The sequence below is a fragment of the Bemisia tabaci genome, chromosome 5 (genome assembly GCF_918797505.1).
Source record: "Bemisia tabaci chromosome 5, PGI_BMITA_v3".
NCBI classification, from domain to species: domain Eukaryota; kingdom Metazoa; phylum Arthropoda; class Insecta; order Hemiptera; family Aleyrodidae; genus Bemisia; species Bemisia tabaci.
Genome location: NC_092797.1, coordinates 38,806,268 through 38,825,624, shown reverse-complemented (window position 1 = coordinate 38,825,624; position 19,357 = coordinate 38,806,268). Strand labels below are relative to the sequence as shown.

The following is a 19,357-nucleotide window of genomic DNA, read 5'->3' as shown; positions in this document are numbered from 1 at the left end:
CAATCCATCCATCTCTTTAAAAATTTGAACGTGTTTGTTCTAATATTTTTTACGTTTAGCTTTCCTCAGTGGTCGGCGGCCGCGTAACGGCCCCAGGCCCCTAGCAGCTGTAATATTTGCTTAGACAGAGTCATAGGCGGAATTAGAAATTTTTTGTAGGGGGCGCAGGTAGGCACTTTAGTACGGAAGGCCTCAGGGAGACAGAGAGAAACCCAAGTAGGGGACTATAGGGTCACCCTCCTAGGTTTTAAGGGGGTTTGAGAACTCCATAAAAACATTTTGAAAAATGATACGTCTCAGGAGCAAAAAACCTTTCTGAAAGAAAAATCAATGGAAATAACATTCACGGCAAAAAACTTTTCTATATGAAAAATCAATGGAAAAAACATTCAAAGACGGCAGAAATGTCTTGCAGTTATTTCGTAATATTTCCTAAATTTTCTGCAGAAGGCCAAGTAGAATTCCTGGAGGTCGAGGGTGGGGTTGGCCCTCGTAGCTTCCCCTATGTGTACATTTCAAAAGCGATTAAAGTATTCAAATCATTTCTGGAGGTTCATAAATCAATTTATGGGTCCAAAATTATGTGATAAGAGTAACGAGTGAGGAATCTTAAAATCTCATGATATCCAGGATTGGAAATACCTACTTATGATATTTTGCTTTAATTTGTGTACCTTTTTTTTCACTATCGAGGGGAGAATTCATCGTCAGTAATGACTGCATTGAATTAATTTGAATGTAGGATACAATACCCTTTAAAATTGGAACTGAAAATTACAACTTACATTTATATTAAAGGAGTCGGGACTCTGGATACACCTTATGTTTTTACTTGCAGCCCGCAATGCTGATAAAAAAGCATAGTGTATCATTTGAAGGCGTTTTTTGCTCCAGCATCAAATCTCTATTCGTCGATATCAGTAAACTCTCTTAATGCATGTAATTATAGTGCTGGTATATACTTGAAAAATAGTGAGGATCTTCAACCTCCTCTCTCTCTTTAAAACTTTTGGAAAAACCTTTTATCTGCTCCAAGCCAATATGTGTCTTTTTGCCACCCAATCATTCATTCGTGAAGATAGCAATAATTGAGGATCGTCATCGATGGCCAAGAAGCAGTACAGCTTATTTGCAAACTGACGATTTAGCAAGACAGAGAAGAAATGCCATTTTTGTAATTTTATGGTTAGATTTGCAATTTTTTCATACATTACAGCGTATTTACAGCGCTCCTGTAAGAAATTTGAAAAAGACTGAAAACATCAGAATATTTAATACTGATGAATGCGACAAAGTCGCTAACTCGTTTCGTCGCCCTCCCGTCATAAGGACGTAACTACACTGAACGATGAACCCTGGCGTACTTATAAATCAATGTTTTCCCGGGCTCATCTCTAAGTGTAGTTACGCCCTTATGTCAGCCAAGCGACGATTTTCGCCCAAATCGTCAGCTAGGCAGTATGGTTCCTTAGCCCTGAATATTTCACTCAATTTATCTTTTAAACTCAATTTTTAACACCCGAAGTCTTAACAGTCAGATTCTCTTATAAATGAGTTCGATTTTATAATGACAGAGAGACTTGACCTCTATAATTTATTTGACAATGAGTGAATGATTGAAATTAACGACGTTCTGAAAATTAGACCCGTTACGAGTCTCGCAAAATATAATTGCATAACCTCTCCTTCGTTACTCAAGGTGGCATCATTACGAGAGCAAGACTAAAGGCTACGTGAGGAACCGCACACACTAACGTTTTCTGTGATTGTATTGATGATGTAACTCATATGGATTTTTTTCGTCATAATGGCACACTTTTTCATCATGCAATTTGACAAATGCACCATGATGACATTTTGGAGTTCTAGATAGTCATTTGATAAAATAAATTGCTCCATTTAATTGATATAAGTCATTATATTTTGTGTTCTAGTACATAAAGGCACTGACATTTGGTAAAATCAAAATCGGTTATCTCTTTTGATGGTATTGTATTAAAAATGTTGGCCAGTTGCAAAATAATCACGCACTCCTTCCATACATTCAGTTTCAAAAAAATGCCATTAGATTTAAGCACGATAAAGCCTAATGAGTAATGCTCAATCTCTTAACAATATACTTAGTTATGGATATTACATTTGGTACTATGCGAATAATTAAGATTTTAACCATTCTATTAGTAAGAATTCAAACATTTGGTAAGCGCTTTCGGGTGTTGCTCAGCCTGTGCATCGGCGGTTACAGCAAATTGGCAACATTGTTTTTCTCCATTGATACCCATGGAAATGTATCGATTCTTGGAGGGGCCAGGTGCCCCGACAAGAATCGATTATTTAACACAGGTTTAAATGGAGGAAGTCCGGTGTTGCCAAATCGCTGGATCCGCCTCTGAGCCTGTGTATGATGTTACTCACCGTTAAATGCGATTGCTTTGTAGATCTCTCACGTGGAAGTTTTCTCCGAATATTGGCCTAATTTTCATGACAAAAGCTTTCTATTCGTGGGCATCGAATTCCCATTAAATCAGAGAAACAGTTTCACAGTCTTAGCTGTATCTGAAAGCGCCCATCAAGTTTTGAATTTCTACTCTTCAGTTTTGAAGAAGTAAAATACGAACCCCTAAGGACCTTTAAGCATCTTCTAGGATGATTTAAAATCATGGTTTACGTTTGGTGGCTCAATAAAAAAGGCAGAATGAAGAAAATAAAGTACTCAAATGGAGGGGATATAGCAGACTAAGCGAGTTTTCTCTTTTCATTTTTTATCCCTTCCCATGGCTCCCAGGAAAGAGGAAGAAGAAACAAAGCACTGAGTTCCAAAGTTTTCAAAATCTTTCTTCCAGTCAAACATATACACCTGGTCAATCCACTGGCATGGATTTCTAGTATGAAATACTTTATTCCAATACTCATCAAAGTTAAAATATTTCAATGAACATTTTAAAAATAAATTAATTTGGCATTAATGTCTAAATTTCACCAATCTTTTGGAATTTAAAACTGGACGCTTCATTCAAAAACTCACAATTTATTTTCACAAATCACGCATAACACTGAGGCAAACGAATCTAGGACAACAAAAATCATTGTAGAGGAAATTTCTTCGATAATGTATAAAAAATTGAAAAGAAGACAAATAAATTAATTATAGGTGGGTTATATTTATAATTGCTTTTACTACAACAATTACTAAAAATAAATAAGTGTTAAACATTTTAAGATTTTTTTTTTTAATATTTCTTTACAAATTTTATTGAAAAAAGACTGATGAAATGTATGCGTGTAGACATTTTATTCCTATAAATCCAGTGTGGAGCTCACTATTTTTGCTGACCTTCGAGGTTTCACCTGTGAATGCTCAATGACGTTTCAGTCAATAAAAACTCAAAAGATCTGCAAAATATGTTCTCAAAAGAGTGAAGTTGTTATCTAATGAGTGGTGCACGAAATACTGCAATGGCATTTGTTATCAATATCACAACTTTTTCCATTGAACTTCGCAAATATTACTGTCATTAGTAGAAAAACAAAAACCGGCAACTGGATAGATACACGCATTGAAATACAAGCATCTACATCCTAAATACAATGTCTTGAATTAGCTGCACAATAATTGTATCTAGATTAGTTAATTTATTATCAATTCTACTCGGATACAGAAGTAGATGCTCTAACGTTGGATAATTTTTTAAAGTTCAACGCGTGAATTTATGACCAGGACCAGGGTCTATGGGAAATGATACAAGTAGCGTTAATATTTTAAAATTACCAAGTACACACTGTGCTTAAACGCATAATACAGTCCTAACTATATTTCAAGATTATTTGAGTGTAGTCCAGACCATGAATTGCAAACTTGAAGGCTCAATTTAACAGAATTTTAATTGTAAAGTTATAAAATATCTTTGAAAGTTCAATGTTCTTGCGCAGGGCTATTTTCATATTATTGATTTATTGAGTTTATATTTTATTTTTATATTTTTTTGAATTTTTAATTTACCTAAGAATTTTCTAACTAACACAAATTAATAAACATCACAAAGAAACTACAGAGAACTCTGATCAACAGAGAGAACATCAATTAATCTAATTTTACCCTCTCTCCCCCCTCATTTAATAGGAACTTCATTTTTGAGTAAGCGCATTGCTCTTGATCACAATATTTACCGAACATACTTTACAGATCTGCAGGCACTCCCCTCAGGATGAATTCAGAGTAAGTTACTGTCTTGGTCAAAAAAACTATGAGTATAAATGTCAAGTACCCATTGCTTTTGAGAGTATCTAAAATCTGAATTCAACCCTGCAATTTAACCAAACAAAGCCGTTGAAATTGGACTAGAGTCTCTATTCATGATGAATATAAATAATTATATTTAATGACCTTACGGCTAATATTAAATGTTCGCTAATTTGCGCTAAAAAATTTACTAGTCGTAAAAAGTCTTTTTTTAACGAGAAAAAGTTGGACTTCAGTGTTCTGGCTCCTTTTTTGTTGAAGTATTTGAGATTCAAAGCAAATACAGATAGGTTACGACCTTCAGTGTGACCTATGATCACGGTGTAGAAAATGATGCTTTAAGAGCCACACTAAAGTCATTTTGATGCTCTTGGATGTAGAAGTCCTCCTAAAGCAGCAAAAATTCATAGATCTAGGCATTTGCAAAATTCAATGAAGATTGTTTCCAATCTTTTTGAGTCCAAACTGAACTGCAGTCCAAACTTTTTTTTCAAAACTAAAGACTTACGAGTTTGTACGAGCGCACATTCAACATCAACAACAAAAGTTCTTATTCCTGTTTACAACGACACTATTATATGGCTAGGCAAGAGTCCGAACACAAGTCTTTTTGACTGAACAATATGTGTTACAGCGGGCCCTGGGGGCAGAAATAACACTGCACTGCTTTCTACAGGAACACACGCTGCGCATTAGAAAATTCTGCCCAGAAGACGGCACTATCTCCAATAAATAACGACGCAAGAACAACAGGAAGAAGGACCTCCACCCTTACTGCGTGATGCTATTTTTCAATCAACCACGTGGGTGCACGGTCAGAATTCCTGTTAGGTTAACTTGAGCGTCCGATACACGCATTCGAAGTTTAAAAAAGCTGGATGAGGGCTTCGATTTTTGCTGGCGTGCTCCAGAGTAATCATGCCTTAATGAATGAGGAGTTACTCCCATTTTTAAGTCACATGACCGGAAAACAATGATGCATCATGCGATGTTCGCTATTTTGACTGCTCTTGTTGACTTGCTGTGTTCCTCTTTCGCTTGAGATGATTGCGGGGTTGTACTGGGAGCTGCTTCCAATTTCTTCATGGAATCATAACCAATATCGTGTCACTCACGCTGCCGTGCTACAGAAAAACGCCGTATGAACCTTCAGGCGTTGCCAAATCCCCTTCGAAAAACAACGAATTCTCCTGAAAATTCTGGAATATTTCTCCTTCGAATTTTCGGAAGCTTTCGTTCGAAATTAGATCTAAGAAGTCTGATAATTTCAATGAAAGATATTCATGACTTTCCTCAAAAATCAACATTTTCTGAGAGGAAATTTGGCGATATTCGAATGCTCGTACGGCGTTTTTCCTTAGCACGCACTGAAAAAAATGGTATGCTGTTTTAGCACCTTGGATGTCAAAAATGAGCCTGGTGATTTTAAGATGCTGCCTTGATTGCCCACAAAAATGAATTTGCATTCACAGGATGTGAAGTTAACCGCGGGGGCAGTTAAGACAGCATCTTCGGATCACCAGACACATTTTTGACATCTCAGGTGCTAAAACAACATATTATTTTTCTCAGTGCGGCAGATCGGGAGAGGATACATTTTTAAATTCAAAACTTGCAGCAGCCAAAACGAGATCCACACACCAGAGCAAAATGCCCGGAAAAAAGGCTGCGCTCTTTCCCGTACGTGCCATTTTGCTCTCGGTCGATTCACGTTTACTTTAAGGAGATGAGATCTTTTCTGAATGGTGTGTTCAACGCTGAAACTTCCTCGAAACTCGATGAGACTTTCACGGCATTCCTAGCGTTTTTTCATTCCGGGGTGTTATGGAGGAGACGCGAGGCTCTCACATGACGCAGTCCGACTTGAAGTTGGAGGCCAGGTAGTAGAGGTGGAAAGCAGAGCAGGACATGCAAAGAACATTGCCGATGGCGGCGCACAGGTGGAACTGGCGGAAGGCCTTGTGGAGGGCCATGTAGTGCGGGCAGGAAGTGAGCGGCCCCAATCGGTAGCACCCGACCTCTTGCCCGACCCCGACGGATTTCTCGATTCGGGATTTGATGTCGATGAGACGCAAAGTGGGCGGCGCGATGTACAACCGAATCAGGAGCTCCAACAGGAAGCACAAACTCAGAGCTGCGATCTGGAACATAAAACAAACCGATTTTTTAGCACACTTGTAGAGTCATGATAAAGTCGCATCAGGGACAAACATAGGCGGATCCAGACGACTCGAGCGGGGGAGGGGAGCGTAAGGGGGACCTGGAGGGCTTTCTCAAAATTTGTCGAAATTTTAAAGCATCTAAGATGCAGGTAGAGTCAATTTCTTCTTGAATAAGTACCAAATATAAGCGTCCTTCCTTTTTCTCTCCTTTTCCTCTTTTTTCTTTACTTCCTTTTTCTTACTCCTTTTTCTTACTCCTTTTTTCGGGGTAAGGGGCGGAAGGGGGGGGGGGCATGCGCCCTTTCTCCCCGGCTGCATCCACCGATGGCGACGAAATATTTGATGAGTCCGCTTTTTAAAGCCTAGAGAACCTCTTCAGGAAGAGAATGGACACTGAATCTCATGGAGACCCTTAGGATTTAAAATATGTCGGCAACTCTGGGAGGGAAGGGGTTCTCCACGGTTATCGCTTGCTGCACTTGTTAAATACCTTGCCGTAGTAGAGGTTTAGGTTAAAAAGATTTTTTTCGAATATACACTGGTCAAAAGTGATTAAAAAATGATCAAATGCGCCTAACTATGTAAGTATTTTGAGTTGCAGTAGCATTGATACAAGCAATCAAACTAGAGATGGACCTCTCAGGGGCCAAATTCTCCCAAAAAAGATCCCTTACTAAAGATATTCCAACAGCCGGGATAACCAGGACGGGTGGTGTCTCTATTTGCTACCACTCAGTTACTGTTTAGCTCCAATGAGTTACTTCCTTTCAATTAAAGAGACATGAGATAAAAGCCTGCATGATGTCTCTAAAATATGTTTTCTCTGCTCGCACTAGGTAGATGAGAAGCAGCTCAAACTTGAACATCGTTCTCATTCTTGAAACTATGATACTACTGTTGCCTATCTCGCGTTTTGAAGGCGAAATGATGTCCGGATCAGCCAAGTTTAATCACAAGATCGACGAGCATCTTCAGAATTCGAGTGGGTGAGATGTACCCTAACCCAATCTAAAAGATTAATCTAGAAGGCATTATTCAAGCCCTTGGCCCTTATTCATCCGACTTATTCTAGGCGTTTCTTGACTAGTCAACAAAACGGAAGCTAAGTTTCCCCGGTGTTAACTTTCAGAATCAAGGAAGATTCCCTCATTGCGCGTGCCACTAAATCAACGGCTTACTCAAGGCGATTCCTCTTGCTCATGTGAGGCCTTCGAAGGCGAGGCTCCTTTTTGGGTCTCTGCCACAGCCGGATCAGTCCTTGGCATCATTACGCGACAGTTGGTGAGAATTTACAGTCTTTGCGCTGACACGGGGGGTCGTAAATATTGAAGAGTTGCGTTTTGCAAACATATTCAAAACCAGCTCCTGCAGTCCTGCCAGGGCTTGCACGGTTCTTTTGAAGTGAATCCAACTCATTGCAGCGAAAACCGATCGCACGGCAGTTCCGTGAGATACGACGTTTGTGCTTTGAAATAAATGACCCGATAGGGAATCTTGCTGATATTTAAGATTGTGTCACGTTGACATGGTGATTTGGAGAGAGATTTGAAGTTCTGCCGACATGCAGGGACAAATGACCATGTCCCTTTAGCCTAAATCGTCTCGGTGAAAGTGGAACTATGACGCAAGTTTTCGATGAGTTAGGTAAGGCCGACAAGAGAAAGGACTGATGATTTTATCTGGATAATGCACCATTATTACAAATGGATAAGGATTTACAGGAGGGAGGACAAATCAATATTGCGATCGAACCAAGATAATTATGATCTAAGTTGAAAGTTGCATTTTTCTAAAGACTCAGTATTTAGGAGGCAGTTCGATGCCTCAATTCACATTCAAATTAATCTCTTTCCAAATGTTTGAATTTTTGACAGGAGAAAATAGGTGGCTTTGTTGAATTCTAAGCATCACTTCACTAAAAGTCAATTCGGTTCTTTCTTGTATTGCCCATCACTGGAATTTTGGGGAAAGTGTGGGTACTGAATCCACGCAGATAAAGGGCACCGATTGCACTGAAGGTGAAAGAAATGTATGTTTTCTTACGTAATATTAGGCTGCGTTTGAAAATAATCTTTGGCCGTTCCCATCACGTGCAAGTTTTTTTTTCTTTTTGAAAAATTTGAATATCTATAAAAACACCCTTCTCTATGAATAGTATATTTTTCAGCTTTCACTTGAAGATTCAGAGATTACTCTCCTTCTTTTTCACATGAAGTACAAATGTGACTGAAATTTAAAGTACCTGTGCATAAATAGCGTGGTCCCATTTCTCGTCAGCGGCGTGAATGCGACCGAACTGCACCAGGATGACGGCGCTGAGGATTGAGTTGCAGGTGAAGTAAAGAGGGAACAGAACTTTCTGAACGTCTCCAAATGAATGCCTCGACAGATTAAAGTAGAGTGAAATTCCTGTAACATACAACACAAACATTCTCAATCGACTGAAATATCATAATAGTATCGCATATCACAAATTATATGGTATAAGTACAAATCGATGAGTATCAGACCTTTAAAAGTCCCAACCGCGCACTGGAAAAAAACACATTGGACCTAGAGTCCAGACTCTTAAAAACATCGACAAGAAAAAATACTCTTGATTCAATCAGATGTAAGCTTAAATCAAGAACCACGCCTCTTACTTTGAGCGGATTTCCTTTTAATTTAAGCTTAAATCTGATTGAATCAAGAGTCCAATGTGTGTTTTATTTCCAGTGCGCCGTAAATGACATGCATTTTTTACTGACATCATTTTTTGTGAAAAGTTGATCTAATTTAGTGAGAATTACAAGTATAAACAAATTACAATGAACATAACTTTACAAATGAGAATTTATTTTAATCCAAACAGTTATAAAAATTATTCCTCAGAAATTTAAAGAAGTTTTCGCTATTAATTCACGAGTGTACAAAATGCCTAAAACTTTTGTAACCTCTTTCTCACGGAAGATACAGAGGATAAAAGGAACAAAAATGTGTCAGCGTTTTAACAAATGATCTTTTAACACTCTATAATGTCTGTTGATTTATTTAATGTCACCGTCGATAGCATAACTTATTTCTCTTATAATTTATCGTCCTAACGCGAGAATTTAAAGGACAAGCAAACCTATATTTAACAGGATATTTCAAGTTATAAAAAGACCAATTATCATAAATTTTATTACTATTAATTCCATGCGAAGCATTCTTGCACCCAAATGAAATATCATGGGCAAATGTTTATTTAAAACCTGATCAACTAGTCGAGGTCTGACCATCTCGATGCGTTGGATGAAGAACCTCGAGATAATGTGCCATTTCTTTTTCCTTTCTGATTGTCTATTTATGTCGCATGCTAAGGAAAATCGCTTCATGGGCCTCCAAACGTTGCCATATTCCTTCCGATAAATTACAAATTTTTCGGGAAACTAGCAAACACTTTTTTCTAATTTTTAAGGAATTCTTTTTGTAATTTAACCTAAAATATGCAGAGGCGGATCCAGCAATTTGGCAACACCGGATTTTCTCCATTTAAAGCTATGTTAAATAATCGATTCTTGGCGGAGCACTTGCCTCCTCTAAATATCGATACATTTCCACAGGTTTAAATGGAGAAAAGCAACGTTGCCAATTTTCTTGATCCGTTAATGAAAATATCTAAAAATTATCGAAAAAAAATATTAATAACTTTCGTCGAAAATAAGTATTTTACTGGAGGGAATTTGGCAACATGTGGATGATCATACAGCGGTTTTCCTTTCGCACGGAAGTATTTGAGGCAGACATTCTACGCTATGCGATAAATTGCAGAGAACATTGCCATTTAGGTGAGTTAAGAGGCGGTCAGTTGGTGTAGCGATGTAACTTATTTGACTTCTTCCCGCACGGTTCTCCGAATAGGAAGGAACGGCTGCGGTTGCAGTCTCGACAATCAGTGGTGCTTTGCGATGTATCGAATGATCTGCCATTTAAACCTGTGGAAAATGATCGATAACGGGGTGTTCGCAACGAACACCTTAATAATCGATTCTTTACCGTAGTTTCGAATAGGGAAATGTCGGCAATCGATCGTTCACGCCTCGCCGCTCTCTACGATGTATTTGAGGAATGCAAATTAACATTTGGACGATCGCCTCGATTTTTGGCTTTGACTCCTTGACCCTAAATGTCAAGCCGATCCATTAGTGATCCGTCCATAGAGAATGCGAATCGGACGCAGCTGTTGCAAACTTGGAACCGTACATTAGTGTGCAACAAAGTAGCCGTTCATGCCATTTCAATTGTTGCTAGAATTCTAGTGTTGTCAACTTATCAAAAATGATGTTTTTTAAAGGACAAATGGACCGCGTTAGCAGAAATGAACCAAGCCACATCAGCTTTTGTCGCATTTAATTGGGCACTTTCATTTTTGACATGAAAACGGTTGTGCGGATTTTCGTGCAACATTCAGTGAATTTATTGCATTGTACGAAGCGAACTCCTTAAAATTTTCAGAGGAATCGTTCTCTTGTAAAAAATTAAATTGCCCAGTTAATTTGGCAATGGCTGATGTGGCTTGGTTCCTTTCTGCTAAACGAGTTCATATGTAGTGCGCCCTCTAAGTAAATCAAGTCTTATTCAGTCGTCAACTGTATCCAACATTTTAGAGGATGCTCGTGAGTTTTTAGGACAGCTGGAATCTCAACAGTTTGACGACGTTTTTCCCCTTTGAGTAACACTCTTAAAATCGCCGGTTTCCATGTCCAAATTTTTTGGGGTTCCCCTTTCATTCGTAGCCAAACAAACTACATCTATTTCCATGAAGAACCCCTTCATGCATGTCCTATAAATTTCTATACCTCAATCTCGCTCTCAAAAATCCACACAGTAGCGCTCTTTACATTCCAATCGCAACTTTACTACGGTTGCCAAGACGCCTGAAAATTCGAATTTTCCCTCAGTCGCACGTGGAGATTCGGTAATCTAGTGTTGAAAATGGTGACTGGGTGTGTGATGTAAGATTCGAGCTTAAACGTTAGACAAACTAGTCTGAATGGAACTCGTTTAATTAAATTCCACGACGGATTGTTGTCAATCCTCGGAACACTGAAAGTCATTAACACGGCGGAGCCGAACATTTCAGGCGAAAAAAAGTTGTGCAGGCACGAGGCTTTCCCCGCGTTTCCACGAGAGAGCTATGACGAAAAGAAAACCCGGACGGCTTTGCGTTGGTTAGTCACAGACTTTGAATAAATTTTGGAGGAAACTCATAACTTTGTCCTTAATTTTAAAATTCCCTAAATGATTCGATGAATCATCTGGATAAAATTTGCAATATCTATGATTGAAAATCGTATGAAATGGTTCTCAACCTAGAAATTTTCTTAGGGTTCTGAATGTCTACCCTTTCAATGTAGCAACATTGCAACTGTTTAAACTTTTAAATATTTTAATTTGAGTATTGTAGCGGTTTTCACATTTTTCACCGCAATATCTACGGGAGCATGTTAAAATAGAGAGATAAAAAAATATGAATAAAAACTTGGAATCATCATACTATGTGCTCATTTAATTGGATCCCTGCGTTCACCTCCAAATTCAATCTCGTTTTATTTGGCAAGGTTCACCAATTTTCGCTTTTCTCTAAATTTAGTGTTCCATGTTTTCTAGTTAAGCCAAATGAGGACTTAAAATCTAAATGTGAACTTAAAACTAAAAATGATGCAACTTGCCTCTTCGAACGTCATTTAGAATTTTTTTTTTTTTTTTTTTTTTTTTTTTTTTTTTTTTTTTTTTTTTTTTTTTTTTTACAAAACAAAAAATGCGTCGTTATGAATACCTAAGTAAAAATATGCTATACGGGGATAAATTAATTTTTGCGCCAGCCCACAGCCAACTAAGGCATTCTGGAGCGAGTCGTCCTCTTATTCTTGTTCTTAAAAAGTGGATATGCAGTTATATTTCATGTAAAATGAATGCATTCCGGACCAGGAGTTTATCTTCTGACGAGAGAAACGTGTAACTTTACACAGCAGTGCTGCTTCACATAGAATTAATTACAATATTTTAATTAATTCTCTTATAAATCAACTCAAAGAGGATAACGGCTCTCTGAAAGTAGTCAGATGCCCGGTCAATTCGATTTTATTCAATTCGCGATTAGATGAGCAGCGGGATGCCAGTAGCACTTCCAGGCCCCTGCACGTGACACGTGCGTAAAGTAATCTGGATCTCTTCCGATCGGCGAGCGATGCGGGTAATGTGCTGAAGAGGGCTTTAACCTGCACGGATAAAGTGCAGTGCAGTGAGGTCTGCTCCAGACACTTGAGTCAAGGATTAATTAAAAAGGTGGCACACGTGGAAGAGGTGCTAAATGAAATCCATTACCGGGCAGATTATTCGTATTCTGCTGACCGCGAGATAAGAGGACACCCTTTGAAGTCATAACCCACGATCGCCACGTTTGGCTTGAAAAATGTAATGCACAGCTGAGGTGAGATAGATGTTTTTTATTTTCATTTTCAATAAAATTCAATCGGATTGACTCTTTTCTTTCTTTTTTAGAGAAATTGATTGGAAAGCGAGCATCTTAATGTTGATCACAATTGGATTATATTTTGCAATATGGAATCACTATCTCTGGATCTTCCATAGAAGCACCTTTCTGCATGGGATAATCAATGTCTTATATGTCGTTTCTGAAATAAGCCAGAATTAGTGGTTCCTTATTGCAAAATTTGGTCCAATTAAAACTTTGTTTGTCAGCGGACAAATCAGATGGAAATGGGTAGTCCCATTCATGCAATAAAATTCTGAATCCAAAACTTCGGGAATTTTTTGGAATATTGACGGTGAAACTGAAAAAATGCGTATCTAGGTTGTAGTGTTTTAAAATATCCCTTCCTACTTTATTTTTTAAAAGGAGACCCGATCAACATTATGGGTGGAAATTTTCACAGAATATTCATCACACAGAGAATAACAATCACCGAAATTTCCAAGAAATGACGTTGGTAGTTTATACCACGTGGAAAATAAAGTATGTCGGAAATTCTGCAACATCTTAAACCGGGATACGCATCGATTTCACCATCGATATATTCTATGTCTTTTTTTAATAGATCAAGGAATTTCAACAACGTTTAAATTGGAGTTCCCTTTAAAATGTTAAAATAAATTTTTCCGGGTAAAAAAAAACAACAAAATATGAACCTTCCTTAATTATTGAGGAACAGTGCTTAACGCTACTCACACTGGATCGAGTCAATAGGAGAGGTCGGACAAAATTTGGACACTCCCTGGTAAAAATTGGCGATAGGAGCTGCGTTTCAAAATACCATAGGAGTTCTTACAGCCGACTGAAGAAAGCGATAGAAAATCATATAGCTGGCTGTAGAAAGTGGAAAAAATCATACGGCCGGGCCACACGAAGCGATAAGAAATTAAACAGTCGGGCTATAGTTCCTGTCTCCGGGCTTTACACTTTATCGCCTGGCTGTTGCTTTTTCGCCATCGGCTATAAGAAATTGTGTAGAAATTCGTGTGCTTTGTAAATCCGCAAGTTTGAACGGAATCATCATAATATTTACAAAACGATCATTATATTTTCCTTTACTACATATTTGTTTTCATCAATTAAAATGAGAATAATCCATACAAAGTGTGCAAACATTTCAAAGTCATGAGTTGAACAACGCTGACTCCACGAGATTAAATATTAGAGCCTAACACGAAGCGGAGCGGCGGCGCACTGGCGCCTACAAACCTAACAGGGATACTTCACGCATTGCGCAATGCGTGAAGTATCCCTGTTAGGTTTGTAGGCGCCAATGCGCGTTTCGCGCTGGCTGCTTGCCCGCCGCGCTGCGCCGCAGCGTACCACGGCGCTTGAAGTAACTATTTCACACCAGAGGTATTGCACAGTATCGTACGAAATTGAAGGCGCTCCAACATATTAGGAATGGCAGGGGGCAGGCATCCTTCAAAAGTACGGAGCTTCCCTCGCAAAATAAATCAAGATACTACGGCCCAAAAGAGAGCGGTAGTCCAAAAACTCACTAAGTCCTAGCATCCGTAATTAGTAACGGATAGCGTACACTTTATCGTCAGGCTGTTGCTTAATCGTCATCGGCTATAAAAGGCTATAAGAAATTGTGTTGCCGGCTATAGAAGCTATTGGAAATCTTACAGTCGGCTGTAGGTCTGTGGTATTTTGGAACACAAATTCTACTGCCAATTTTTACCAGGGCTTTGAACGCTTGTAACTCCGTTTATGCAATACTTTGAGATTTTAAAAGTGGTTCCATCGGTTTTCTTGTGAAATTTTCCTCTAACCATCCCATTATTATTTAAAATGTGACGAAACAAACATAAAAAATTTCCGTTTCAGTAAACAATTTCATGTCTGACCTCCCTTGTTGACTCGATCCAGTGCGCGACTGTCGGCTGTACTAATTATTATAAACAGAAAAAATGAGTTTTATGAACCGAATCTAAATTGTCAGCCACTAAGCACCCTTCAGACATATTCTGTTCCATGCGGCAACGAGTAATTAACAATTCAGCTACTGCTAACTAGGTGTATTAGCAATGGACAGTAAACTGTCTATACCCAAGAATCCTGGCAAGGTTGCCTCCCGCAAATTAGAGAGAAGAAGATGGATAACTCGATCAGGATTGGCCGGTGGGTCGATCTTGGCCGATCAGCACTGAGTCCCCAGGTAAAAACAGGCGTTTTATTGGCTGACTGAAGATTTAGCAATTTCGAGAGACTGAAACGCTCATGCGATTGTGCGCCAGCATAGAGCTCCGCCTTGACATCTTTCCAGCCCGGCTCAAATGTGGCCATTAACAAGTTTTGCAGGCTGCACCACCTCAGTTTTTTTCTTTTTTTTGCTCTCGATTCCGTGTGGGTTTTTTCCCCCGAAGGGAAAATTTAAAACTAATGGCATTTAGAGTCCCTTTCTGGAGAGAGTCGAGACAACGCAGCTTATGGATGTCACAAACGGGAATCAAGATCGCACAAAACGGACGTTTTTTTGTATTCCTTGATCAAACCACTCCCGAATTCCTGTCTCCGTTCCCTCTCTTATTTCATTTGTTCCTTGTCGTACCACTAATTCCCGGTCCATTCCAGTATAATCTTTGCAATGGAGAATTTGCAAGTGTCTGAAATTTGATGAATTCCGTGTTTGAATGGACGCTACCGAGTGAGCTGAACGCGAGGATACCCTTGGTTCATAAATTGAACAGTTATTGGAGGAGTTATGACAAAATGATATAATCTGCTAAAATACATGCGTTTAAATGGAAAATGCCGCCAGATGACGTCACTAGGCGGCGCATTTTCTCACTTTTAAATCTATTTTTATACTATGCCCCGTGGCCGAAAAAAAGTTATAAAATATACTGTGAAATCAGCTCTTTAGGCACTTTCAGATGATGCAATCAAAAATTTGAGTGCTACTTCTACATCGGTGAAAATGTAATCTTTATCCCCGTTTGTGACACTGCGAAGGCCTAAAAATCAGAAAAAGATTCGCATCGTCTTTACTCTCAGTATTAAGGGACTCTACTGGCAGTAGGACTTTCCACCGATCTCCTTAATTCGAGAACTTGCCTTTCATATATTGCTACGGAAGCAGTGCCCATCAAAGAAAAACTTTTCTGATTCTGGCTTTTTTGTTTGTTTTTTCTTCTTCTCTGGTTTACAAATATTGTTAGTCCCATGTCGAGAATCCTCGCGTTACATGTGGTAATGGAGAGGTCGTTTTTGCGCGAGTCACTGAAGTGGCAAGCAATTATTGTCGTTTGGTGAAAATGACGCGCGAAATTGAATGACGGCGATTCCACATTTGGACGCATTTCTGACAAACGGAGCTATGTGCATTATGACGTGAGCCCTGCTATGTAGGTATGTATTCTTATGGGTCTCTGGGCTCATGTCTGAATGCACATAGTTCCGTTTGATAGAAATACGTCCATTTATTTCTATTTTATTTGCCATCAAGAGTCGTCTTAAAGAAAGATTACGATCACCTGCGAGACTTGTAAAACGCATCATTACAGAAATTCCCGTAAGAAAGATTTGGAATCCTTGGTTTATGAGTTTTCTCAGCTTCTTCTCGGACTTGAAAAGCTCTGTACGTTCACATAACGAGAGATTTTTTTTTTTATCTCAATGACGGCTGTTAAAAAATGTTTAGTATCAGTTCAAAACTCAAAAGAATATTCATACGTGACCTTTCATGAGAGTAGGAGACCTTAGTTCAGATAAGATCGAAATATTGTTATTAAAAAACACACCCTGGAAGAGTGTTCTAAGAACATTTGGGACGAAAAACGCCCAGAAATGTAAAATCTAATACTGAATCTACAACATTTTGATGCTTGCTGTTCTAAACACGTAGTTTCGAGGAAAAGCTATTTAAAATTCTAATCCACCATGTTCAGGCTAGGGAATTTTGAGATTTTAATGCAGCTCTGCGCCTTGTATTGGCGCAGAATTGAATTGAGTCGCTCACAAGTCATTCGTGAGGCATAGGGGTTTTCCTTTAAAATATCAAAATCCAATGTTTCTGTCCAAACCTACAAAAATTGCTCCAATCAAAACATTTTCCTCCGTGGGAATTCCTTTTACCTCGAATGTTTGTACACATCAATTTACTTAGCAAAATCACCTAATAATTCATTTTAAAGGCCATTCCGCCAAAAAAAAAAAAAAAAAAAAAAAAAAAAAAATGTTATTTTTCAAGAAAATTTTGTAAGATTATCGCAATAAGCTGCACCTTGTCCAAGCGGGGGGGGGGGGGGGGGGGGGGGGCAAGACACACCACAACCACAATGAAAAAATAACGGAAATCCATAAAATAATGAGGAAAGTTTCTCCTACTTTGACTTTCGTTTCAGCCAGAATTCAGGTGGGCGTACTTTCCGTCTTCCTGTGAACTTGGATGTGGCATATGGAGTGCCCTTGAACTCCACCAACAAAAACAGGATCTCATTTTTTCTCAAAACTCAACTCGCAGTGCAGTAAATATACACAAGATTTGCCCTTGGTCAGAGACACGCCCATTGAGAGTTTGAGAAAGTCAAATCCTAATCCATGCCGTTAGTTTTTTAGTTATGATTACTTCTCATACATATCGGATGGGGCAGTACGTGGCACTTTAGGATAGCATCGAGGAGAAAATATCTCATGATATGTTAAAACTGTGTTGGGCGACGCCGGAATCGTGGAAATTAAGCTTTGAGCAAAAATGTTTTGGAATAAATACGTCTAATTTAAAAAGAAAGAAGGACTGAAGGAGGTTTTATTCTCTGCTTCGAACCCCTCAAAATTAAAGGCGACATTGCAACACTCGCATATCGAATGAAATCAAAGTTGTGAGACTTACCTGACATGAAAGTCATCCAGAACTGGGATCCAATGTGCATGCTCAACGCGGAGAAGTAGAGCAATATCGAGCACGTAGAATTTCTAGAATCTTTGGCTGAGTGAGAGGGGTAGATTAGGGATGCTACCAGGATGACCGCTGCAACAGCTATTATGTGCGCCGGCTGCGTTGTTCTCAGAATGGTGCTGCAATCAAACGAAAAACCTCTGATTAAAATACGACTCTCTTCAATCAAGAGCTATGCTCGCGAGCTGTTAGGGCATTTAACAAACGCTAATTCGAGTGGATCGCTCAATGCCACTGTGAGCTGCACCCTGCACCGCGCACAATGGTCCCTACAGGGTCTCGATACGGGGAGTTAGTTGCGCTCATTGGCGAAACTAGGGAGACCGGGGGCTTTGTGTCCCCCAAAAATCTGCTTGGTCCCCTTTAGAACATGGTAAAGGACCTACGAAATAAGTGCATGACATTTCTGTAATATTTAAAATGAAACATAGCTCAAAATTTCTCTTCTGATGCCTCAATTTTTAAAATTTTTCCGATCTGGCCTTCCGAATCCCCTTCGCGAACCACAATAAGTCCAACTAGGCTCCTTTAGGTGGTTTTGCACGGAGAACCAAGCATAGCTGGGCCCATTGAAATAAAAAGGAACTATATTTTATTGGGACATGAACCCTGTCTTGTACACGTATCCTCATGCGGATCTGAGGGCTCACGTCAGAATGGACATAGTTCCTCCTTATTTAAATGCATCCAGTTGCTTTTATAAAGTACATAGTCGTAATGTGAGTGGGAGAGCTGGCGCCTCTTTTAAGTAGCCTCTCTTACAGTCGTAGTTTCGATGTTATCTTTGCAATAATTATTCGGTCAGCCCCGATAAGAATGCGCCATTATGTTACCACGAAAATAAAATTTCAATTACGAAGAGAAAAGTGGTTAGGATCTAATATCTTCTCCACGATGAGCATTATTGAGCATGGTAAGCATGACGATTCTTCGTTCTCTGTGAGTGTCTCTCTGTACCCACAAGGTGCCGACCCTATATTTTTCATGGATCGGAGAGTCATTGCTCTGACCAAGCTTGATGCCCTTCCATTCATTTCTTGGTTTATTTTCCGAAATACCTATGTAAATCTCCATTAAAATTCACCGTTTAATTTTCTTCTCTCGGGCGGACTAATTTATCATTGATCCATTGCTACAACTAATTTAGGTATACGCGCTGTCGGTTAGCCGTTTTCATGTACTGCAGGGAGATTTTTTTTTGATCGGTTGATTAATTATTGGTCTTTCCTTGTAAGAACTGTGGTGAGAGTTAATTATCTGACAGCTACAAATAGTCAAACAAAGGGGCGAAGCTGCTTTCTGAGTTGAGCCTTATTGTCCATACAACTCGATGCGTTTCAGGGCTCACGTTAAAATGAGGATAAGCACAGGAGCGACAAAATGTCACCCATAAATCAAACTCAGAACTTATCTCTCTCATCACTCGCCTTTAGATTGTAAAAGAAACGACAAATCTAATCTTCTATACGGTTTGGCAAGGTGACTGACACAAGAAACCGGTTTAAGGAAACTGACTTTTAGGATTCAATTTT

General features: G+C 39.0%; 1 protein-coding gene across 1 annotated transcript in view; it reads right to left on the bottom strand.

The window, feature by feature from the left end:
• Window positions 1-1,898: 1,898 nt before the first annotated feature.
• The window catches only part of LOC109040814 (transmembrane protein 205), a 42,258-nt gene continuing 24,799 nt past the window's right edge, over window positions 1,899-19,357 (bottom strand). Inside the window, exons 2-4 of the mRNA XM_019056892.2 lie at window positions 17,760-17,944; window positions 8,645-8,811; window positions 1,899-6,381 (exon numbers count right to left, since the gene is read on the bottom strand). Of these exons, the coding sequence (XP_018912437.1) occupies window positions 6,085-6,381; window positions 8,645-8,811; window positions 17,760-17,944 (649 nt within the window). The 3' untranslated portion in view covers window positions 1,899-6,084. The remainder of the gene's footprint in view (window positions 6,382-8,644; window positions 8,812-17,759; window positions 17,945-19,357) is intronic.